The sequence below is a fragment of the Triticum urartu genome, chromosome 2 (genome assembly GCF_003073215.2).
Source record: "Triticum urartu cultivar G1812 chromosome 2, Tu2.1, whole genome shotgun sequence".
NCBI lineage: Eukaryota > Viridiplantae > Streptophyta > Magnoliopsida > Poales > Poaceae > Triticum > Triticum urartu.
In genome coordinates this window covers 178183478-178209062 of record NC_053023.1, presented here as the reverse complement: position 1 = coordinate 178209062, position 25585 = coordinate 178183478, and the positions used below count along the sequence as shown (strand labels likewise).

The 25585-nt window shown below is 46.2% G+C and overlaps 1 protein-coding gene across 10 annotated transcripts; it reads right to left on the bottom strand.

The window, feature by feature from the left end:
- Nucleotides 1-16858: 16858 nt before the first annotated feature.
- Nucleotides 16859-23751, bottom strand: LOC125536624. 10 transcript variants are annotated; one of them, XM_048699875.1, is made up of 10 exons: nt 22355-23238; nt 21508-22270; nt 21155-21431; nt 20439-21073; nt 19791-20147; nt 19135-19710; nt 18739-19031; nt 18037-18116; nt 17324-17385; nt 16859-17183 (listed from the first exon to the last, which is right to left on the bottom strand). In XM_048699875.1, exons 4-5 carry the CDS (start codon nt 21003-21005, stop codon nt 19791-19793), a joined length of 924 nt encoding a protein of 307 aa, XP_048555832.1. In that variant the 5' UTR covers nt 21006-21073; nt 21155-21431; nt 21508-22270; nt 22355-23238; the 3' UTR covers nt 16859-17183; nt 17324-17385; nt 18037-18116; nt 18739-19031; nt 19135-19710. The 10 variants fall into 10 exon arrangements, 7 of the variants coding, with proteins under 7 accessions (XP_048555832.1, XP_048555829.1, XP_048555833.1 ...); XM_048699872.1 differs by having other exon boundaries at nt 16859-17385; XM_048699876.1 differs by lacking the exon at nt 18037-18116.
- Nucleotides 23752-25585: the final 1834 nt, after the last annotated feature.

Genomic DNA, 25585 nt, shown 5'->3' with positions numbered 1-25585 from the left:
ACAAACGCACTACTCACTATCAAACATCTAGTGACGATGACTCTGATTGTGATTCAAAACCCAGTTACAAAACACTTGCTAAAATTGCAACTGAACAACAGAAAGCCATGGAACATATTCAAAAACTGTTAGACATAAGCGATGATCTGTTGGGTGCTGAAATGACTCTATCTGAATCCTTAATTGAAGACATAAAAAATCTTCACGTTAAGTATCAGGAACTTGAAGATCGTCATGATACTCTCTCAACAACTCATGAAAAGCTTTCCTATGATTATCTTCAAAGGAAGCAAGAACTTGAGAAATTGAGAGCGGCTCATGAAGATCTTCAAAAAGAAAACGAGTCACTTCGCGCCGAACAGATCAGTTCCGCTCAGGAAGGATTTGAACCACCATGTCTTAAATGCATTGAGCGTGATAATGCTACTTCTGTTGCTGAATGTTCCACTGCTACTGCTGTTGCAATATCTTCAACTGTTGATGTGGTAACTAACCCCTCTGCTGAGGATACCACTGCTATTGCTGATGAGAATGCTAGGTTGAAGACATTGCTTGAAACAGGGATGTACAAAAGTCTTAAAGGACATCAGACATTATGTGATGTCCTCAAGAAGCAGATTCTGAACCGAAACCCTAGGAAAGAGGGTGTTGGGTTCGTAAGGAAAATAAATGCAGATGGCTCTTACTGGAAACCTGAGCAGTGCCCCAAAACCAAGTGGGTTGCTACAAAGGAACCTTCAGCAGATCCATCCAATTTATCTGGCTTCACTTGTGCTAACCCCATTATCATTGATGAATCCTTTGATGCAAACTATAAACTGTTTAAGAATCAAAATGGTGAATTGTTTGCCAGGTACATTGGTACTAACTGCAGGAATGGACCGCCTATGAAGAAGATCTGGGTTCCGAAAAAGTGTCTGGAAAATCTTCCTGTGAATGTCTTCATGACACCTCACTTGAAGAAGACAAACCTCAGACCAAAGGCTTCATACGGTCCAAAGGCTTCATACAAACAGAGGACTCACCTGAGTCACGCTAACGCAAATGTTTTGCAGGGAAACCATACTCAGGCATATGAATATGAGAGCGGTTCATCAAACTGTCATGCTCATATGACCAAAAATTATTCTGCCTATTCTTATGAGTACTATTGCCCGCCTGCTAGACTGTTTGCTAGGGCTCTAAAACCAAAATTCTCAGATGCTGCACTTAGACTTATTGCTTCTAAGCCACCCTTGAAGATGTGGGTGGTTAAAAAAGCTTAACTCTCTTTTGCAGGGAAAGGTCTCCAGCAGAAAAACAAAATCTTCTGACGCTATTGCTGGGGACCTTAAAAATCTTGTAGGGCGCAAGATAAAATGCCCGAATGGCATCATTATGTACTTCGTTCCTGAATCGCATGCTACTCTCCCTATTAGTCCTAATCTGGATCTAAGTTTTCATAACCCACTGGTTCGTCAAATGTTTTTGCTTCACAATTCTCTTCGTGAAGCCTATCCCCCTAACTGCACTGTAGGGTACGACACCAGCGTCTTCAAAGTCTTCGGAATGGATTATTGACAGTGGGTGTACAAATCACATGACTGGCAAAAGAAGTCTTCTTATGGACTCAACCTTACGTCCATCCGACAAGAGTCACAGCACATTTGCTGACACTGGTAAAAGTAAGGTATTGGGTCTAGGTAGAGTTGCAATCTCAAGGGATCAACACATGGATAGAGTCATGCTTGTTGAATCCCTTGGCTTCAACTTAATGTCTGTCTCAATGCTTTGCGATTTGAACATGATCGTAATGTTTGGAAAATATCGTTGCCTTGTACTAATGGAATCTGACAAGTCTCTAGTGTTTGAAGGGTATCGAAAAGATGATCTGTACGTGGTAGATTTCTCAGCAGGGCCACAACTTGCAGTATGTCTTCTCGCAAAAGCTTCAGAATGTTGGCTTTGGCATCGGAGGCTTGGACATGCTGGCATGAGGAACCTCCACACCATTGCGAAGAAGAAGCATGTCATAGGCATCGAGGGCGTCAAGTTCAAGAAAGATCACTTATGCGGTGCCTGTGAAGCAGGAAGATGACGAGGACAAAACATCCCTCGAAGACAATCATGACCACTACTCGACCCTTCGAACTGCTTCACATGGACCACTACTCAACTTTTACCACTACTGCTTGCCTCTATGGATTTGTCATTGTTGATGATTACTCTAGATATACTTGGGTGCACATAATCCTTTACAAGACTGAAGTGCAGGATGTCTTCAGACGCTTCGCCAATCGAGCTATGAACAATTACGACGCCAAGATAAAGCACATCAGAAGTGACAATGGCACAAAATTCAAGAACACTGGCCTTGATACATATCTTGATACCTTGGGCATCACACATGAATTCTCAGCTCTGTACATGCCACAGCAGAATGGCGTCGTCGAACGCAAGAACAGAACACTCATTGAGATGGCCAGAACGATGCTAGATGAATACAAGACTCCAAGAAAATTCTGGACTGAAGCCATTGACACTGCATGCCATACAATCAATCGTGTTTATCTTCACAAGCTTCTGAACAAGACATCTTATGAACTCCTAACTGGCAAGAAGCCAAATGTCAGTTACTTCAGAGTATTTGGCGCAAAGTGCTGGATCAAGGACCCACATCACACCTCAAAGTTTGCACCAAAAGCACATGAGGGTTTTATGCTTGGATATGGAAAGGATTCGCACTCCTACAGAGTCTTCAATCTCTTTCATTACAAAGTGGTTGAAACAGTGGATGTGCGGTTCGATGAGACAAATGGTTCACAAAGAGAGCAACTGCCAAATGTGCTAGATGAAATTCCAGCTAGTGAATCAATCAAGCTAATAGGAACTGGAGAGATTATACCTTCTGAAGCTCATCCTAAAGAAAAACTTATTATCTCAGCACCTGATCAATATGAAGACAATGCTCAGCCTGAAGACATTCCTCCCAACAACAACACAGAACAGCAAGAGCAAGGTCTTCGCCCTGTACATCCTCGTGTTGCCAATGAAGTGCAGATTGACAGAATAATTGATAGCATCAATGCACCTGGTCCACTCACTCGTTCAAGGGCAACTCAGCTAGCAAATTTCTGTGGGCACTTCGCATTCGTCTCAATATCAGAACCCAAGAAAGTTGAAGAAGCCTTCATGGAACCTGAATGGATTCAAGCTATGCAAGAAGAGCTTCAACAGTTTGAGCTGAATAATGTATGGGAACTAGTTAAGCGTCCTGATCCACGGAAGCACAACATAATAGGCACCAAATGGATATATCGCAATAAGCAAGATGAGCATGGTCAAGTTGTCAGAAACAAAGCTCGTCTCGTTGCTCAAGGATATACTCAAGTGGAAGGCATTGACTTCGATGAAACATTTGCTCCTGTGGCTAGGCTTGAAGCCATACGCATACTGCTGGCCTATGCAAATCATCATAACATACTTCTATATCAAATGGATGTGAAGAGTGCCTTTCTCAATGGCAAGATTGAAGAAGAAGTGTATGTTGCACAACCGCCTGGCTTTGAAAATCCAAAACATCCTGACATGGTATACAAGCTCAACAAGGCACTGTATGGCCTCAAACAAGCCCCTCGGGCCTGGTATGACACACTCAAATACTTCCTGAAGAGCAAAGGCTTCATACCTGGTTCCCTAGATCCCACTCTTTTCACGGAAGACATATGATGGTGAACTGTTTGTGTGCCAAATATATGTGGATGACATTATCTTCGGCTGCACCAATCAGAAGTAAAGTGAAGAGTTTGGATATATGATGAAAGAGCAATATCAGATGTCCATGATGGGGGAGCTGAAGTTCTTCCTTGGTCTTCAAATACGACAACAACGCAATGGCATCTTCATATCTCAAGAGAAGTATCTCAAAGATTGCCTGAAGAAGTTCTTTATGCAAGACTGCAAAGGCTTCACAACACCAATGCCAGCCAAACATCATCTGGGTCCTGACGACAATGGTAAAGAGTTCGATCAAAAGGTATACCGCTCCATGATTGGTTCTTTACTTTATCTATGTGCATCTAGGCCAGATATTATGCTTAGTGTTTGCATGTGTGCTCGATTTCAAGCGGCACCAAAGAAGTCGCATCACTTAGCTGTGAAGCGAATTCTTCGATATTTGGCTCACACCCCAACTCTAGGATTATGGTATCCAAAGGGCTCAGAGTTTGATCTGGTTGGATTCTCGGATGCTATGCTGGTGACAAAGTTGATGCAAGTCTACATCAGGCACATGTCACTTTCTGGGACGATCACTTGTATGTTGGTCTTCAAAAAAGCAGAACTATGTATCTCTCTCCACTGCTGAATCTGAATACATTGCTGCTGGATCTTGCTGCGCTCAGCTTCTGTGGATGAAGCAAACACTCAAGGACTATGGCATTCATCTGAAGAAAGTGCCACTTTACTGCGACAATGAAAGTGCCATCAAGATTGCCAACAACGCAGTTCAGCACTCGAAGACAAAGCACATTGAAATTCGTCATCACTTTCTCAGAGATCATGTTGTGAAGGAAGACATTGATATCATACGCGTCAACACTGAAGAGCAATTGGAAGATATCTTCACCAAGCCCTTGGATGAGAAGAGGTTTTGCAAGTTACGGTGTGAGCTAAATATCCTGGAATCCTCAAATGTCCTGTGATCAGGCACACATCCTAACCCTTATGCATATTGATGACTTAGATGTGCAACACACGAAGTGAAGTATATCTTCAATCAATGAAGACATACATTCTAAGTGTGAATACATTAATGTGGAATTTGACTTCAGAGCGCCACGATAATTGTGCGCCGTGTCTGGGTCTAATACTTCCTATACGGTGGGTAACGCCACCACCAAACGTTCTATTTTGAAGTGTTTCACTCATGGCGTTACCTTGCAATGTCTTCACATTTGGTTTGGCTTCGAACTCAACATATTGTCATGATTATCTTCACTATGTTGATTATAGATATATATATATATGTATATGCTAGTGTTCTGTCCTCTACAGCATTCACTTATAGCTATGTCTTCGTGTTGAATCTTTTGAACTAAGTGAATGTGATCGGACCCCAACTTCTCTATTCTTTCTATCTCAAACTCTATCTCTCCAAGTCATATGCATTCTATTGAAACTGTCGAATGTCTTCTCTGCGTCCTTGCCAGCAGAAGATATAGAGACAACCATTAAGTCCGTTTTCAATGCTCATTCCTCCGCATGAAATTCGGAGAAGCAGGAACGACCACCCGACAATCCACGCGTGCGTGGGACGTGGAACAAACCCAAAACTTCCGCAAACTGGCCACGCGTTCCTCAGATGCGAAACGCCAGGGGCACCTGTGTAATAGCACAGTGCCGCCCCTGTGCCTATAAATACACACTCACAGCGGTAATTATCTCTTCTTCCACCCTTGCACGAACCCTAGCGCCACCGCTAGCTCTCGACGACGCCGGCGACGAAGCGCTTCACTGCCGCAACCTCTCTGACGCCGTCTTCACGCCGACCGCGGACATCATCCTCTCCGCCGTCGCCGTAGGTCTCCTCCGTCGCCAAGTTAGGGCACGGAAGAGTGAACTGCTCGGCCTCATCTCTCACTCCGTCTAGCAGTTCTCAGTGTGGTAAATAAAACTCCCTTTTTACAGCACCGTTGATCCTATTGATCTGTCACTTTCTACCACAAGTAGTTTCTGTTCACACAAGCTAGATCTCTCTCTTACTGCATCTCATAACATGCCTAGTATATTCACTTGTGCTTCACAAAGTAGTTAGATTCCTCACTTGTACTGATCTGTGGATTTGTACAAATCTGGAACCAACTTCTTATCTATGAGTGAATGTCTTCGCACGATGAGGTCAATGTCTTCTAAACTGATTTATCTTCAAAATCTTCTGAGAATGCATATGACCTCTTCCCCTTCCCTCGCACCTTAATGCTGTCACAGGTACATGTCCGTGGGAGAATCCTTTGGTTCTCATAGTCTGCATTCATTTGCAGAATTCTTACAGCATCACATAAATTCTCCTGAAGCCAGTTCCTGTTGGTCCAGCAAGAGAAAGCCTTTGAAGCCTTTGAACGTCTTGAAGCCTTTCAAGTTAAAGTTTATGGCTTCAGAGAAAGCAACAAGGAAGGGGGGCAGACAACGTCGTGGCGGAACATTCAAAGATCTGCCTGATTAACTCGCAGAAATGTATAAGACAGATCCTGAAGAAGATTATGGTCAGGCAAGACCCGAATCCAATGGATTCGACGCTATTGGGCAGAAAAATGGTTCAAATACCGCTTCACAACCCAAGAGTATGCTGAGAAAAGTGCCATAAAAAGACCGTGGGGAGACATCTTATACAAGAATCTTGTACCTAGGTCCAGAGATGAAGCTATTGCCCAAAGCTTCTATCCATGCATGGTTCGTGGGCCACAGCCTGATGATGCACATCCGTCATCACTACTTTGGTGTCATGACAACAATCTGTTCAAGCGCAACTTCCAGTTTGCCCAAAACTCAGTGAAGCAGAACAAGAAGAAGTTTGGGTTAGACTTCAACCCTGGTCCCTCAGCACCAAGGGCAGATGGCACACGAGAAGCAGAACCCAATGTCATCGGTCCGTATGCCAACCTTGAAGGCCTCATCACCTACATCTTGGTTCAAGGGACTGTAGTGAATGAGCCTGCAGCTGATACTGAGTCTGATGAAGCGCCTGCAGTTCCAAAGCCAAAGCAGTTGAAGAAGCCAAAAGCTTCAAAGCCGGCCCCTTCACCAAAAATCTCAAAGGCGAAGCCATTGGCGACTGCACCTCCTGAAGACAGTGTGCAGTCTGAAGACTTATCACGCGTCTCAAGGCACCAGAAGGCCAAGATGCCTCTGTCTCACACTGGCAAAGAGCTCACAGCTGTTGCCATCCTGCGCAATGAAGCCATTGATCTGTCAAGTGATAAAGATCTTGCAGATGACGCTCTTGAGCAGCTCATCAAGAGCAAAGAAGAAGCAGAAATCTTCAACAATCTGCCTCTCTTTGATGTCGCCATTATCCACAACTTCATTGACGAGTGGTTTGCCACACCAAACATCAGTTTTGAAGATCTACAGCTGCCCGTTGGCCTCAGCGTCGCCTTCCAAGGCGCTATTGCTTCAAAACTTGCTATTGCCCAGCACATTGTTGAACTGAAGCAGAAAATTGATCATGAAAAGGCGCAGTTCAAGAAGCATATGGCCAAGCTCAGCGTGCAAGAAGTGAAGAGCTTCAAGATCATGTTGCATGAGCTAAAGGAAAACTTTCTGAAGAAGCATGCAGAAGCTCAGGGTTCACGTGAGCGGATGAAGACTCTGGCTGACAGATGTGTGCAAGCCTATAATGAGGCTGAGAAGCGCAAGGCACTTGGGCGTCCTGGCATCGACCCCAAGATGGCCGCAAAGAAAAAGAAGAAGATTGTTCCAGCTGAACCAGAGGCACCAAGGCAGGAAGCAGTTCCGCTTGTCTTCCCAACTACAACGACTGGCTCGAAGCCAAAGAGCCGGTCAACCGCTTCAGAGCTCAAGAAGACGAGAACTGCAGAGGCTGAAGCCAGGAAGAGGAAACACTCTGAAGCCTCTCCTTCTACACCCACTCAGAAAAAGCGAAAGATCAAGAAAGCTCGGGCTGCTCCCACAGAGCCCTTGATAGTTGAACCTATTTCTATGGTTCACCCTGACGCAGAACGTCAACTGACGGTTCATGAGCCTGCTTCCACAGAGGCTCCTGAAGTTGAAGACATTCCAGCAGCTGATCCCATCGCTGCTGAAGACATTGGTCATCGTGACAATGTAGAAGATGATGCAGCCCTTCCTCAGTTAGAACACAGCGAACTCATCAGCATTGTTCGTCCACTGACGCCAATTGCACAGGAATGCTTCATGGGCGGATCGCCCTCAAGAGGAAGAAGACTATGAGGCCCAGCCCACTCCAACCCCACAGGCATCGTCTGCGTTCCGCAGGCTTCGCAAAGGTCCAAGGCCTCAAGTCTATGCTGAAGACATTCCGGCTGCATCAGCCGCAGAAGAAGCGCCACAAGAGCCCACTCCTCTGCTCCACCAAGAAGCAGTTCTCCAGGAGAACGTGCTTGTGACTGACCTTCCAGCTAGTCAAGCGGAGGATGAAAATCTTGAGGCTGCCACAACCAACAACGAAGCTAATGTGGAGCCCTCCCTAGCAAAAGCTTCAGAAGACAGCGAAGCCACTGAACCCACAACTTCTGTTCCTGAGTCTGCTGCAGGTCCCCAATTCAACTATCATGTTGAGCACAGGCCTCAGGTCCAGAAGTCAATCCCCAGACTGCCAAGGTTTCCAGGTCCTGCATCAGCACCTGGCTCCTTCAACATCAATGGCTTCAGGGCAGACAACACGTTCTTCGATAGCTCCAAGAACCCCTACTCAAGAGAAAGGATATCATCTGATCGGTTCTGGAGCTATCCTCAGCGAAGCTACTACTCTTGCATTCTTTACAACCAAGGTCACATCTTTCCACACAAGCGCCTTGACGTTGAAGCTATAGCTGGTCTGCCCTGTCTAGAAGAAGCGTTGGATTGCTTCAAGCAAGTGGGTCTGCTGCAGTTTGTCACTGATGAAGAGCATTGGAATGAAGAGCTGGTGCTACAATTCTATGCCACCCTTCACATCAAAGGATACAGCAGAGATCCGAAGACTTGGATCCTGGAGTGGATGACTGGCAACGTCCATCATGAAGCCAATGCATTTGACATCATTGAGCTCACTGGCTTGCCCACTCCAGGCGATCTTTTTGAGCAAGGCTGTCAACTGCATGCTGAAGCTATTGAGAGCATCTTTCAGCGGCCAGAACCTAATATGAGCCAAATGCTCAGCATGATGAAGCCATTGCCCCCAGATGCTGCGTATCCCACAGAGTTCTTCGTTGAAGACCTTGAGTACCTGCCCAGAACCATCTATCACATCATCCGGCGGACTCTCTGGCCTATCAAAGGGCACTCTCCAAATGCCAAGCTTCAGGGTGCAATGAAGACTTTAGTCTTCAACATACTTCATGGCAAATGCTTCAATGCACAGGACTTCTTCATACGTCAACTTGCTGCATCAGGCATGGATCTGTTTGGTTTGAAATTCTACGCCCCTTGGGTCATGCGGCTGATCAAGCTACACTCCGCCATCAAGTATCAGCCCTCAGCCCGCAACCATCGGATCTTCCTGCCTGACGTGGACATGTCAACTGAAGCCATATATTCTGAGCCTGGCAAGCAACCTCTAAGTCTTCAGAATGCAGAACATCAGAGCTTCACTCAGAATGTTGAAGGCATTGAAGCAGTTTCTCGGGTGTATCCTTTGGCTGGCACTACACGTGCACCACACCCTGCTTCAACTAAAGCCACTGACAGTGCCACTGCTTCAAGACTCAAGAAGCGCACTCGTGTTCTCAACGACCGAGAGCTTCTTGTGGCCCTACATCATAAACAAGATAGGCATCATGACTGGCTGAAGCGTCAGATGAAAAGCCTCTTGGTGGATGTTAATCGCACTCGAAATTTTGCCACCAAGAACGCTTTCGTTGCCCATGAAACCTGTCGCCGCACATGGAAAGGGCTAACGATGATGCTTTCTGAAGCTGATCTTCAAGAGGATGGCTTCACTGAGAGATTCAAGTTTGACTCCACACCTCCTCGAAGGGCTGTGCTGCTTGGAACTCCATCCCTTGAAGACTCTGAGTTCTCTTCCTCTGCTGCCACAGTCACTGCCAGAATCATTGAGGAAGAAGACGATGCTACCTCACCGCCATATTCTTCAGCACCTCCAAGCTCTTCTGCACCGCCAAACAACACCAACAACCCTGCTACTTCACCTACTCCTCATGGGAACGAGTAGAGGCTCTATGTCTTCAAACCTTTTTGGTCATTACTGACAAAAGGGGGAGAAGCATATGAGACTGATAGTCTTCAAGCGGGTTCATATGGGCGGGTGCCTTATATTTTGCTTCGTGCTTACAACTCTCGTTTTTGCTACAATTGGTTCTTATGAGTTGTAACACTTAAACCAGATGGTCGTCTGCTACTTGTTTGCCACCTTGTTTTGCGAAGATAAATTCCGCATGTGCGACGATAAATTCCGCACTTAGCTCATTCTGCAGACGTCCATTTTCCATTATGCATGTCATTATCTTCATATACTTTCACATGCATAATGGATTGTCATCATAAGCTGAAGTGGATCTCCACAAGTACAACCTGCCATGTGCATTTGCATTCCAAAAGCAAACTAACTTATATGCACATCTTCAGGGGGAGCCCTTGCAACTTATGAAGACAATTCCTTATCTCTTACAAATTGACAGATTATATTCCCCGTTGAAAACTTCAATTAGTTTGTCATCAATCACCAAAAAGAGGGAGATTGTAAGTGCATCTAGTGCCACCCCTAGTTGGTTTTGGAGTATTGACGACAAACCTAGTTGAGGGACTAATGTGTTTGTGAGAATTGCAGGATAACACAGGTAGAAGTCCCTCATTGATTCGGTTTTACTACCAGAGATGACCCCTAAAAATGTATGAAGACATTGAAGTCAAAGGTGGTATACGAAGATATTCACATTGAAGACTATGACAAGAGAAGACACGATATGAAGCCTATGGAGCTTGAAGACTTAGATCTTTCGTAGTTCCTTTTCTTTGGTATTGAGTCATAGGAACCACCGTACTGTTAAGTGGGGTCTAGGAGAACCAGTCAGAATGACTGAAGTGATGCCTAAACCAAAAACCTATGTCTTCAAGTGAAGACAATGAGAGTGAATCTTGTCCAGAGCCGGACAAGTCAGCTTTGCTTGTAGCCCAAGTAAAGTTGCCATGAGAGTTTGAAATCTGACCGTTGAGACACGTGTCAGTTCCTTAGTGAATTAGGGTCATTTTGGACAAATCAGGTCGGGTTGCCAAGTGGCTATAAATAGCCCGCCCCCTACAACCATAAACGGTTGGCTGCTCAGATTGAGATACGGCTTTTGTCGTTTGAGAGCAACCCACCTCGAAGCCTTTGAGAGAGAATTCCCTGCGAGGATAAAGACCTAACCACCAGAGCCAGAGAGAATTGGGCATCACTTAAGTCTTCTTGTCTGTGTGATCTGAAGACTTATTACATTTGAGGACTGTGCATCCTCCAGACGGTTAGGCGTCGCGTTCTGAGCATCCAAGAGACATTGTGGATTGCCAGTGAACGAAGTCTGTGAAGGTTTGGGAGTCTACCTTGAAGACTTACCATAGTGATTGGGCGAGGACTATGTGACCTTAGCTCAAGGAGAATACGGTGAGGACTTGGTGTCCTGAGCTGCGTGTTCAGGACTGGGTGTCCGGGACTGTGTGTCCTAAGGTTTAAATACCTAGCCGCTCCAACCAGACGTATAGTTGTCACAGCAACTGGAACTGGTCCAACACATCATTGTCTTCAACGAGTCACTGGTTTCATCTTCACTTCCTTTTACTTACTGATCACTCATTGTGAAGTCATTGCATGTCTGTTCTATCTTTTGTCTTCACAACGTGAGTGTATGATCTGTTTGGCTTCATAATATCTCCCTACCTGATCCTTATTACACTACAGCTATTTGTCACTGTGCTTTCACTCTGTTGATACTTGACCATGGCTTGCCTAGCGTAGTCTAACTTCCGCTGCATAGTAATAGGCATATCTCTGCTGTTTGTCTTCATAACTTCCACGTTTTGAAGACTTTCAAAAAAATCGCCTATTCACCCCCCCCCTCTAGTCGATATAACGCACTTTCAGTTTGTCTTGTTTGGGTAGAGCCGGGAGACGAGTTCGCTAACGAGGAGCCCGTTGAGTTTGCTTTTGAGGATCCAGTCAACTCTGACAACTGTGCAGGCAAGATGATCATACCCTCGAAATCACTACTATCTTTGCTATGCTAGTTTGCTCGCTCTTTTGCTATGCCATTGCTACGATGCCTACCACTTGCTTGCAAGCCTCCCAAATTGTCATGTCAAACCTCTAACCCACCTTTGTCCTAGCAAACCGTTGATTGGCTATGTTACCGCTTTGCTCAGCCCCTCTTATAGCGTTGTTAGTTGCAGGTGAAGATTGGAGGCCGTTCCTTGTTGGACATTTATTTACTTGTTGGGATATCATTATATTGCTATGTTATCTTAATGCATCTATATACTTGGTAAAGGGTGGAAGGCTCGGCCTCTCGCCTAGTGTTTTGTTCCACTCTTGCCGCCCTAGTTTCCGTCATATCGGTGTTATGTTCCCGGATTTTTGCGTTCCTTACGTGGTTGGGTTATAATGGGAACCCCTTGACAGTCCGCCTTGAATAAAACTTCTCCAGCAATGCCCAACCTTAGTTTTACCATTTGCCACCTAGCCTTTTCCCTTGGGTTTCGCGGACTCAAGGGTCATCTTATTTTAACCCCCCCGGGCCAGTGCTCCTCTGAGTGTTGGTCCAACCTAGAGCACCGTGCGGGGCCGTCCCTTGGCAACTTGGGTTACGTTGGCTCCCGTACGCTTAGCTTATCCGGTGTGCCCTGAGAACGAGATATGTGCAGCTCCTATAGGGATTTGTCGGCACAGCGGGCGGTGTTGCTGGACTTGTTTTACCATTGTCGGAGTTGTCTTGAATTACCGAGTCTGATCGGAACGTCTTGGGAGGAGGTCTATTCCTTCGTTGACTGTGAGAGCTTGTCATGGGCTAAGTTGGGACTCCCCTGCAGGGATTGAACTTTCGAAAGCCGTGCCCACGGTTATGGGCAGATGGGAATTTGTTAATGTCCGGTTGTAGATAACTTGAACCTTAATTAATTAAATTGTATCAACCGAGTGTGTTACCGTGATGGCCTCTTCTCGGCGGAGTCCGGGAAGTGGACACGGTGTTGGAGTAATGTTTGCGCAGGTTGCTCTCTAGTTTCTCGCTCGTGCTTTGCCTCCTCTTCTCGCTCTCTTTTGCGAATAAGTTAGCCACCATACTTGCTAGTCGCTTGCTGCAGCTCCACTCATATTTTACCTTGCCTTACCTATAAGCTTAAATAGTCTTGATCGCGAGGGTGCGAGATTGCTGAGTCCCTGTGGCTCATAGATTACTATTACACCAGATGCAGGGCCCGATGATTCCGCTCCAGGAGACGCGTATGAGCTCAAGTGGGAGTTCGACGAAGACTTTCAACGATACTATGTTTCCTTTCCCGATGATCAGTAGTGGTGCCCAGTTGGGGGTGATTGGGACCGTGTCGCATGTTGGGTTCTCTTTTATTTTGGCGCCGTAGTCAGGCCATGAGTGTTTGGATGATGTAATGTTATTAATGTACTTGATTGACGTGGCGAGTGTAAGCCAACTATGTTATCCCCCTTTTTATTATCTTATTACATGGGATGTTGTGAAGATTGCCTAACTTGCGACATATGCCTTCAATGCGATTATATCTCTAAGTCGTGCCTCGACACGTGGGAACTATAGTCGCATCGAGGGTGTTATAGGTTGTAGAGATATTAGTATGTGATAACCCACAAGTATAGGGGATCGCAACAGTTTTCGAGGGTAGAGTATTCAACCCAAATTTGTTGATTCGACACAAAGGGAGCCAAAGAATATTCTCAAGTATTAGCAGCTGAGTTGTCAATTCAACCACACCTGGAAACTTAGTATCTGCAGCAAAGTGTTTAGTAGCAAAGTAATATGATAGTGGTGGTAACGGTAACAAAGTAAAGACAGCAAAAATAATGTTTTTGGTATTTTTGTAGTGATTGTAACAGTAGCAACGAAAAAGTAAATAAGTGTAAACCAGTATATGGAAAACTCATAGGCACCGGATCAATGATGGATAATTATGCCGGATGTGGTTCATCATGTAACAGTCATAACATAGGGTGACACAGAACTAGCTCCGGTTCATCAATATAATGTAGGCATGTATTCCATAAATAGTTATACGTGCTTATGGAAAAGAACTTGCATGACATCTTTTGTCCTACCCTCCCGTGGCAGCGGGGTCCTATTGGAAACTAAGGGATATTAAGGCCTCCTTTTAATAGAGAATCAGAACAAAGCATTAACACATAGTGAATACATGAACTCCTCAAACTATGGTCATCACCGGGAGTGGTCCCGATTATTATCACTTCGGGGTTGCCGGATCATAACACATAGTAGGTGACTATAGACTTGCAAGATAGGATCTAGAACTCACATATATTCATGAAAACATAATAAGTTCAGATCTGAAATCATGGCACTCGGGCCCTAGTGACAAGCATTAAGCATAGCAAAGTCATAGCAACATCAATCTCAGAACATAGTGGATACTAGGGATCAAACCCTAACAAAACTAACTCGATTACATGATAAATCTCATCCAACCCATCACCGTCCAGCAAGCCTACGATGCAATTACTCATGCACGGCGGTGAGCATCATGAAATTGGTGATGGAGGATGGTTGATGATGACGACGGCGACGAATTCCCCTCTCCGGAGCCCCGAACGGACTCCAGATCAGCCCTCCCGAGAGAGATTAGGGCTTGGCGGCGTCTCCGTATCGTAAAACGTGATGAAACTTTTTCTCCGATTTTTTTCTCCTCGAAAGCCAATATATGGAGTTGGTGTCGGAGGGCCACCAGGGGGCCCACGAGGTAGGGGGCGCGCCCAGGGGGGAGGGGCGCGCCCCCACCCTCGTGGACAGGGTGTGGGCCCCCTGGTCTTCATCTTTGGCGAGGATTTTTTTATTATTTATTCTAAGTTATTCCGTGGAGTTTCAGGTCATTCCGAGAACTTTTGTTTTCTGCACATAAAACAACACCATGGCAATTCTGCTGAAAACAGCGTCAGTCCGGGTTAGTTCCATTCAAATCATACAAGTTAGAGTCCAAAATAAGGGCAAAAGTGTTTGGAAAAGTAGATACGACGGAGATGTATCAGTATGCGGTAACCCGAAAGTTGTTCGGAGTCCCGGATGAGATCCCGGATGTCACGAGGAGTTCCGGAATGGTCCGAAGGTGAAGATTTATATATAGGAAGTCCAGTTTCGGCCATCCGGAAAGTTTCGGGGGTAATCGGTATTGTACCGGGACCACCGGAAGGGTCCCGGGGGTCCACCGGGTGGGGCCACCTATCCCGGAGGGCCCCATGGGCTGAAGTGGGAGGGGAACCATCGCCTGGTGGGCTGGTGCGCCCCCCATGGGCCTCCCCCCTGCGCCTAGGGTTGGAAACCCTAGGTGTGGGGCGCCCCATTTGACTTGGGGGGCAAGCCCCCCTTGACCGCCGCCCCCCTTGGAGATTGGATCTCCTAGGGCCGGCGCCCCCCCTAGGGACCCTATATATAGTGGGGGGAGGGAAGGAAGCCGCACCAAGTCTTTGGCGCCTCCCTCTCCCCACGTAACACCTCTCTCTCTCTCTCTCTCTCTCTCTCTCGTTGAAGCTTGGCGAAGCCCTGCCGAGATCACCGCTGCTTCCACCACCACGCCGTCGTGCTGCTGGATCTCCATCAACCTTTCCTTCCCCTTGCTGGATCAAGAAGGAGGAGACGTCTTCCCAACCGTACGTGTGTTGAACGCGGAGGTGACGTCTGTTCGGCACTTGGTCATCGGTGATTTGGATCATGACGAGTACGACTCCATCAACCCCGTTCTCTTGAACGCTTCCGCTCGCGATCTACAAGGGTATGTAGATGCACTCCCCTCACCCTCGTTGCTAGATGACTCCATAGATTGATCTTGGTGATGCGTAGAAAATTTTAAAATTATGCTACGTTCCCCAACAATATGTGCCTCTCGTGGAAAAAAATAAAAAAAACACGTTTTTTCCGAGAGACACGATTGTGCCTCTCGCAGAAGCAAATCCGTGCCTCCATGAAAAGTGAATATGTGCCTCTCATGGAATGAAAAAATAGGTTTCTTTTAGAAAAACACGCTTTTTATTTTTTGAGAGGCACGACTGCAAATCCATGCCTCCACAAGAAGTAGATATGTTGCTCTTACATAAGAAAAAAAGGGTGTTCTTTTTTTCTTTTTCGAAAGGCGTGACTATGCCTTCCGCGAAAACAAATCCGTGCCTCCATGAGAAGTAAATTTGTACCTCTCATGGAATAAAAAAACACATTTTCCCTTTTCCGAGAGATGCGCCTCTCACGGAAGAAAGAAAACCCCCCTTTATTTTCGTTTTTCGAGAGGAACGACTACAAATCCATGCCTCCCAAGAAATAGATCTATGCCTCTCATAGAAGGAAAAAAGGGTGTTTTTCCCTTTTCTGAAAGACACGACTGTGCATCTCACGGAAACAAATTCGTACCTACATGAGAAATAACTAGCGGGTAGCGCGCGGCGGCACGCCGCGCCATATGGATTGATGTACTAATTAGTTCTTTTGTAATATTAGGTAAGTTGTCCCAAGACTTATTCGTGATAAAGTAGTTTATATAAGGTAAAGGGTACATCTAGTTGATACATACATAAGTGATCTACAACATGTAGTGATAGTAAATAAATAAGTAATTTACAACATGTAGTGAGTGTGGGTATTGGATGCAGAATTTGAAGCTCTTGTTCTCTTCTTAGACCCGAGAAGATCCTTGAGCTGGGTTTGTCCCTGTGATGTAGTGGTAGTAAAATTTAAATCTGAATCAAACCATTGCTGCTGGTCCTAACAGGCATATCATCACCAGCCAATCTATACGAGTCGATCCACCGAAGCATGTCTCTTCCTCTTTGCTAGGTGAGTAATCTAAAGAATAGCAATACCCACAACATTGTAGTGCAATAGAAATCATGTTAAGAAGCAATATATTCATTCCAAAGCAGCAAATTGTACACTTGAAATATCAATGAAGCACACATGTGCAATACTTTTCGGTGAAAACAACTCATGTAATTAGATGAAAATTGTGTTTTTTTTAACGGGGAAAGGTGCCCATGGCGCCAACTTCATTCAACAAAGTAGGAGTGTACAACATGAATTTCAACTTCCTGAATGTTAGATGTAGACAGAGTGGAGATAACAAGGCAAGTTGAGTGAGAATGAGCTGAACTAAAACAACTAAAAATAGGTCATGTTGATCTGGTCAGAATCTTATGAGCTACATTGTGGGCTATCCAATTCATCCCCCTGGATATATTGAACACCTGCTATTGTAACCATTGAGTGTTGTCGTAGAACTCTGCAATGGGCTTCCTGATTGTAAATGGGCTCTCTTTCAGTATTTATCGTAACCATCCATCCAATCAAATTTGATAAACAGATGTAAGAAGTGCTGAGTTCTTCTCACAGTTCCTAATTATGTTATACTTGTCTTTCTGATTCTCCTTATATACCTCTTTCCACCGCTTCATGCCCTTTCCTCCTCTTTCTATCCAATTAAACACCATAGTGTGAACTGCAGAAAATAATAATCATCAGCAAAGATGAAAGGAGCTACTCAATGGCACAACTGGGGAAATTAATAATCATCATCAAGTATTGAAGGAGCTATTTTTTGGTCGAGCTTGTAACGTTCTTTCAGTTATCTAGTCCATTATTCAGAAGACAACCATGCGGAAAATGCCCAAAGTAATCATCCCAGAATTAGCAGCAACAGATGCAAACATGCACTTAAGGAGAAGCTCCACTAATACTTCAATCATGGATCTTTACATTTGACAATAGCATATTATCTCTACAAAACTGTTACATAAATACATCGTACAAGGAGTAATGTATGGGAAAAGAAGGAATCAAACTAAGTTGAAAAGAAAAACACAACAAAACCATAAACCATTTGAAGCCCAATCACTTTAGGCACGCAGATCAGATTCACTAATAATCCAATTAATAAGAAAAAGGTAACAAATCAGTGAAATATCACACCGCATATGTATAATTCTTATTCATAGTTTCAAATTATTCCTTATGATTAATCCCTATATTTTATAGTGATAAGCCCGCATATAAAAATTCTCAATATCTACCCAGACATTTATACAAAACAATTGATGTTAAATCTATCGTACTGTGAGAAGGAAAATATAATGGGAAAGGCCAAAACTACCTTCTCAAAATTTATGTGCTGAAATTTTCCTTCTGCAATTCTAATTTACTGAATTTGGCCTTCTGCAACTCTTAGTAGTTCTGAAGATGGCACAAAATGATATCAAAGATAAGCTGTACTCTCTACTAATTTAGGAGATCTTCTTTTTCTATGAAGAACTGATTGTCCCCCAAAATTATGAAGCATGTATTGATGCATATAGAACCTAAGGAACACTATAATGAAGCTGAAATATCCCGCATTTTTTTAATGAAGCTGAAATAACAGGCTAGAAAAAAAAATTGACGCGTCAGGCTAGAAAATTTGATCGATCACAAAATGAGATCTGTGATTTAAACGCTAGATCTAATACTTAGGTAACCAATCTGAACTCAAGTAACATGAGTATAGACTACTGGTTCAACATCCAAGTTTTTTTGGTTGGAGCTATGATGTATTGAACAAGATGGTGCTTTCTTCAGCAAGGAGTACAAAACCAAGCATCGGAGAGTGGAGAGAGGAGCGAAGCTGTCCAGTAACCTAGTCCAGCTTAGTGGCTGCTCCATCCTTCCGGCTAGAACTTGCAAGAAGTATTGAAAAATTGACCTAACTTCAAAATAAACACTCGTACCAAAAACAGCGGGTAGTCGGCAGCGTCGATGGCTACCTAGCTCTTAGATATGGGCATTTCAAAAAAATAAATAAAGACATGGTGTGTCGTACTTTAGCGGATCCCCGATGGGTCCTTGCTGATGTCCCCGAGCTGGTTCTTCAGGTGTTCGGCTGCGTGCCGTGGCAGAGGGTGGGCAGGGTGGGAGACACCAAACCTGAGGTTTCCACCGGCGCACGATCTAGCACGATCTGCAGTCGCTCTCTCAACAACGCACGATGCAGGAAGCCGAGATGCCGTCGTTGCCGTTGGTGTCGCTGGAACAAATCCTCAGGAGCAAGATCATTATGAACAAACACACTGACCTTCGGCTGAACATGCCTATCAGTAGGGCCGCCCAACAAATCTAATGCAAAAGAAAAAAATCAAACAAAACTGAGAAAAAAAATAAGAAAGCCAAGCCCAATAACTGAAAATCTGATGAACCAAACATAGATAGATACACACACCAGAAGATGGATCAAGAGGACGCTTCCCCGGAGAATTTCCTGCCGCCCCCGGCGTGCTTCATTATAATCTGGAGCTAATACGAAGATCGGAACTTGGGAGAAGCCCCTGCAGGTCACGGCGGCGGATGGCAACCACGCTTCTGCCCCTCATGCCTCATGTAACGCCACTGCCCTCGCGTTGCTCCCGCCGATCCACGCCACTGCCCTCGCCGTTGCTCCCGCCGATCTGCACAACAGCGGCGCAACATCAACCATGGAGGAGAAGTAAGAGGGAAAGGGGAAGGGAAGAGGAAGAGCAAGAGATACCTGAGTAAGAGGACGCCGTGCCGCGCGCCGCCGTATGCTCATCATGCTGCTGCTTTTGCGAGGGGTATTTATCCTCCCGTGAAAGCAGCGTGGATGGTTCGCGAGAGGCCTCGGTGCAATAAAAATATTAAAATGAATTGGGAACTGAATCGTGGCAAACGAACAAACCACCAGCAAAGCCACACGAAACATATGCTCATCATGTAACGCCACTGCCCTCGCGTTGCTCCCGCCGATCCACGCACTGCCCTCGCCGTTGCTCCCGCCGATCTGCACAACAGCGGCGCAACATCAACCATGGAGGAGAAGTAAGATGGAAAGGGGAAGGGAAGAGGAAGAGCAAGAGATACCTAAGTAAGAGGACGCCGTGCCACGCGCCGCCGTATGCTCATCATGCTGCTGCTTTTGCGAGAGATGGGAGTATTTATCCTCCCGTGAAAGCAGCGTGGATGGTTCGCGAGAGACCTCGATGCAATAAAAATATCAAAATGAATTGGGAACTGAATCGTGGCAAACGAACAAACCACCAGCAAAGCCACACGAAACGTATGCTCATCATGTAACGCCACTGCCCTCGCGTTGCTCCCGCCGATCCACGCCACTGCCCTCGCCGTTGCTCCCGCCGATCTGCACAACAGCGGCGCAACATCAACCATGGAGGAGAAGTAAGATGGAAAGGGGAAGGGAAGAGGAAGAGCAAGAGATACCTGAGTAAGAGGACGCCGTGCCGCGCGCCGCCGTATGCTCATCATGCTGCTGCTTTTGCGAGAGATGGGGTTATTTATCCTCCCGTGAAAGCAGCGTGGATGGTTCGCGAGAGGCCTCGGTGCAATAAAAATATCAAAATGAATTGGGAACTGAATCGTGGCAAACGAACAAACCACCAGCAAAGCCACACGAAACGTATGCTCATCATGTAACGCCACTGCCCTCGCGTTGCTCCCGCCGATCCACGCCACTGCCCTCGCCGTTGCTCAGGCTCTGCAACACAGAGATACCTGAGTAAGAGGACGCCGTGCCGCGCGCCGCCGTATGCTCATCATGCTGCTGCTTTTGCGAGAGATGGGGGTATTTATCCTCCCGTGAAAGCAGCATGGATGGTTCGCGAGAGACCTCGGTGCAATAAAAATATCAAAATGAATTGGAAACTGAATCGTGGCAAACAAACAAACCACCAGCAAAGCCACACGAAACGTATACTCATCATGTAACGCCACTGCCCTCGCGTTGCTCCCGCCGATCCACGCCACTGCCCTCGCTGTTGCTCCCGCCGATCTGCACAACAGCGGCGCAACATCAACCATGGAGGAGAAGTAAGATGGAAAGGGGAAGGGAAGAGGAAGAGCAAGAGATACCTGAGTAAGAGGACGCCGTGCCGCGCGCCGCCGTATGCTCATCATGCTGCTGCTTTTGCGAGAGATGGGGGTATTTATCCTCCCGTGAAAGCAGCGTGGATGGTTCGCGAGAGGCCTCGGTGCAATAAAAATATCAAAATGAATTGGGAAACTGAATCGTGGCAAACGAACAAACCACCAGCAAAGCCACACGAAACATATGCTCATCATGTAACGCCACTGCCCTCGCGTTGCTCCCACCGATCCACGCCACTGCCCTCGTCGTTGCTCCCGCCGATCTGCACAACAGCGGCGCAACATCAACCATGGAGGAGAAGTAAGATGGAAAGGGGAAGGGAAGAGGAAGAGCAAGAGGATACCTGAGTAAGAGGACGCCGTGCCGCGCGCCGCCGTATGCTCATCATGCTGCTGCTTTTGCGAGAGATGGGGGTATTTATCCTCCCGTGAAAGCAGCGTGGATGGTTCGCGAGAGGCCTCGGTGCAATAAAAATATCAAAATGAATTGGGAACTGAATCGTGGCAAACGAACAAACCACCAGCAAAGCCACACGAAACGTATGCTCATCATGTAACGCCACTGCCCTCGCGTTGCTCCCGCCGATCCACGCCACTGCCCTCGCCGTTGCTCCCGCCGATCTGCACAACAGCGGCGCAACATCAACCGTGGAGGAGAAGATGGAAAGGGGAAGGGAAGAGGAAGAGCAAGAGATACCTGAGTAAGAGGACGCCGTGCCGCGCGCCGCCGTATGCTCATCATGCTGCTGCTTTTGCGAGAGATGGGGGTATTTATCCTCCCGTGAAAGCAGCGTGGATGGTTCGCGAGAGGCCTCGGTGCAATAAAAATATCAAAATGAATTGGGAACTGAATCGTGGCAAACGAACAAACCACCAGCAAAGCCACACGAAACGTACGTGGCACACGATCGAGACCCAGGTAAAGCGGTGACCGATATAAGTAAACCAAACGTGCAAAATGCGTAAAAAAAGAGAGCACTTCCAGTGTAATAACTCCACATCACACGCGTCGTGTTAACAAGGATGGTAAAAAAAAGTCCAAAAAACCCAGAAAAATGGAACCCTTACGGGCCTAGTCTTCTTAGTATTTGTGCCGCTCACAGAAAAAAAAGAAAAAAATGTTTTTCTCCTTTTTCGAGAGGCACACGTATGCATCTTGCGGAAGCAAATCTGTGTCTTTTGTGGAAGGAAAAAGAAAAGAAAAACACTATTTTTTTATCACGAAAGGAAATCCGTGCCTCCAGAAGAAGTAAATCTATGGCTCCCGCAGAAGAAAAATAGCGTTTTTTTGCCAAAACAGGTGGAAAACCGAAAAAACGATAAATCCATCTAAATGCTAAAAACACGTACAGAAAAATAAAAAAAAATCCAGAAAAAGCATTCAGATCGCAAGACGTGGTGACGGATGAGAGCATGCCAAGTGACGCGCCAACCCATCAAAAGTGACCCTTGCAGGCTTCCTGAAGAGTACTGGCTGATTAGCTGCTTGACAATAGTTGTACATTATTAATTGCACATGTGCACTGTGCCGAGTGCTTAATTACCATGACCGTAGAAATGGCCTGCCGACGGCATCTGGGCTATGGCGACAGTTGTAAATCACTTCCTTCAACAGACACCAGCTAGCTGGCGCAGACATTGTACATCGTGGGCCAACGAAAAATTTACACCAGAGTAGGAGTAGTTTGGTATGGGCTGTCCACATCCATGTGCCATATGTCCTCGTATGCCATGCACATTAGTTAATGCCCATCTGCTGGTGGTCGGCCTGCCATGGGGTTTCAATTTTCAAATACTGTACAGTAGCTTTCCCCTCCAGCGGACCAAAGTTTTGACAGAATATATTTTTTCGCGGGAATTGACGGGAAAAAAATCTACCAACAACACAACACAAATACATCCCGTCCTTGTTTATTTCGAAATATCTCATAGCAGTAGCAGACAATAGGGCCTTGTCAGATGAAAGGTGTGATTTTCTCAACAACAAAAAGGAAGAAGATGAAAAGTGTGAGAAATCAAATCACACGTTAATGCCGTGGAGAGGAGAGGGGAAATGTATGAACATCCATGCTACTATTACAAGAGGAGCTAATTAGGGATGGATAACAAAGATCCTCACACTTCTCCCCTTCTCTCTTGCATGAGATCGTAGTACTTGATACTAATCCTATTGGCCTCCACGGACGGAGATACTGATTTAGAAGAGAAGGTAATCCAACTTTGCATAACATATGTACATAAGACCACAAGACTCCATCCAGTGCAACAATCTCCAAGCTAGCTAGAGAGCATGCCTTAAACACAAATTAATAAGCAGATCAAACAAAACTAGCTGGCACATACACGCTGCAACGGCCGTCAGGAAACGGGACGCGGGTGGAGAAGGTGGCCGGCCGGCCGGCCGGCCGTTGCGCAGATCAATCAGCGTCGGCCGCCCCCGCCGGCCTAGTAGAGCCTGTAGTGGCGGTAGGACTTGAGCATGGCGCCGCAGAAGGTGCAGATGATGGCGCGCCAGGTGACGCGGTGCACGGTGAGGAGGTAGCAGAGCCGCGTGGCCGTCTCCATGTCCGCCACGCTGGCGCAGCCGCCGCAGCGCGAGCAGATCCCCGCCGCCGGCTTGCTGCTCCGCACCTTCCGCCGCTGGTCCACCAGGAAGCAGAAGAACACCATGGCGCCGCCGCCGCCGCCGCTCCTCCTCCTGCCCCTTCCCGGCAAGCTCTCCGGAAATAAATATCGCTGAAGCTCTCGCCGGAGATATTTGACGCTGGCGGTGGTGGACAGTGCAATACAGCTAGGCCGCGCGCCGCCCGTGCGATTTGTCACTGCGTCAGCGCGCGCAAGGGAGTGTGTATATAGTGGCGGGAAGGTGGTGGTCGCGGTCGCTGGTCAGCAATGGCGGGGAGCCAGTAAGCAGGCAATGTGCGATGGAGTGAGGGAGGGGAGGGGGTAGGAGGAGGGATTTAAGGCGGGGCGAGGACGGCATTGATGGCGCTCACGGTGGCGGGGAAGGTGGCGGTTAGGGGTGGCCATAATGTCGTCCCTGCCAAGCGTATGCTTCTTGACTAAGTCTGCTGTGTGCGACGGAGTAAGTATACGTGCGTACGGGGTAGACAAAAACAGGCAGGCACAGACCACTGGTTGGTTTTAACCTCGCCGCAGAGCGTCGTGTGGTCCGAGTCGCTCTCCCAGATCCATGGCGCCAAGTGGATCGTATTACTACAGTAGTATGTTCCTCTTCTTACTAAGGGCATCTTCAATAAATAGTTTGTATGTTAGCTTGTTGGTAAATATGTCATGTCATTAACCAACACTTTAACATACAACAACTTCAATAGGTTGTATCTAGTTTGCCCAATAGGATGTGAGATAATAAATGAGGTGCTCTCTCATTCTACATTGGAGCTTGTGCAATGGGTGTTGGTTCATGTACATACAACCTTCCTCTCTTTCCTCATTTATTGTATGACACATCATCAAAAATCCTATGTGGCAAAGTCTACCAACAACTATCTTACAACCATTGAAGATGCCCTAGGGCTGGTCATAGTGGGGGTAACTTAGCTAGTAACTTAACACATCCTAAAGCAATTTTGCTTATGTGGCAAGTATTTAATGAGGAAAGAGATGTTTGGAGTAACATAATATGTTACTGTAACATAGTGCTTCCCAAGGTAAAATGAGTCTATATGCTAATAAATGAAGCGATCTATGACACCACTACTATAATATTTTGCACTATGAAGGTAGTAACTTAGACTAGTGTCATATGCATGACACTAGTATAAATTACTCCCCACTATGACCAGCCTAAGAACTAGCAAGATGTCCGTGCATTGCACGAAACATCAAAATGCATTTTTTTATAAAACACCTGTTGTGATTGACCCATGCGGGAGTAATCCCATGTGTAAAAACTAATGATATCTCGAGAAAGAGGAGAGATAAGGTGAGGATGAGTGGGGCGTGGTGGTGATTGATGGTCGGACTGAGGGGAGGCATGGGGATGGACGACGCCTATAGTGGCCACCATGTCAGATTGTTCCAGAGGCTTTCTTTTTTAATTGCTTAATAATAAGGTTGTGGGAGATAAGGATGAACCAGAGAAGGCCTTATCTGCAAATATGAAGAGAGGTGCCGGTATCTTTTTACAAAATTGTCATAATTTGCTTTCTATCCGTCAGATATAGATCGAACGGTCTATATTATAAGATGGCAGGTACACCATCATCACCAATTGTATTTTTTATAAGATAAGAGTAGAGATTCTTTGAGGCGAATGTTTCCTAACGTTCACTTTCACCGTGATGGCTTTCATCTTATTCTCCTCGAGAGCTGCATGAATATATAGCAGGCTAGTATAACAGTAGTCGTATTTGTCCAACACGTCTCGGAGGAAACCTTTCGCCATTGTGTGGTTATGCAGAGACATCGATCGACGGCTCACGTTGCTTGCACGTTGACGTGCAACAGCGTGACCACACACGATGGAGTTTTTGATCCTAGACCTGAATCCACCCAGAAAGATCGAGCCCAACGGAACTGATCGAAAACTTGGTCGACCGCATGGGTGTTGTTCAACTTGTTCCCCTGCCACTGCCAACAACTATGGCTGTTTGGGTGTCTGTTTGGAGAGGAAAAGGTATGGGTTGGGGCGGTCGGAGGACAGGGACGGGGCGTAGGTTGCCTGGCAGAGGTTGGTTTGGACTTAATTAGGTGATGGATAGGCAGCAGGGCATGTCAGCCAGCCCCCCGCAAAAAAAAATGTCAGCCAGGCG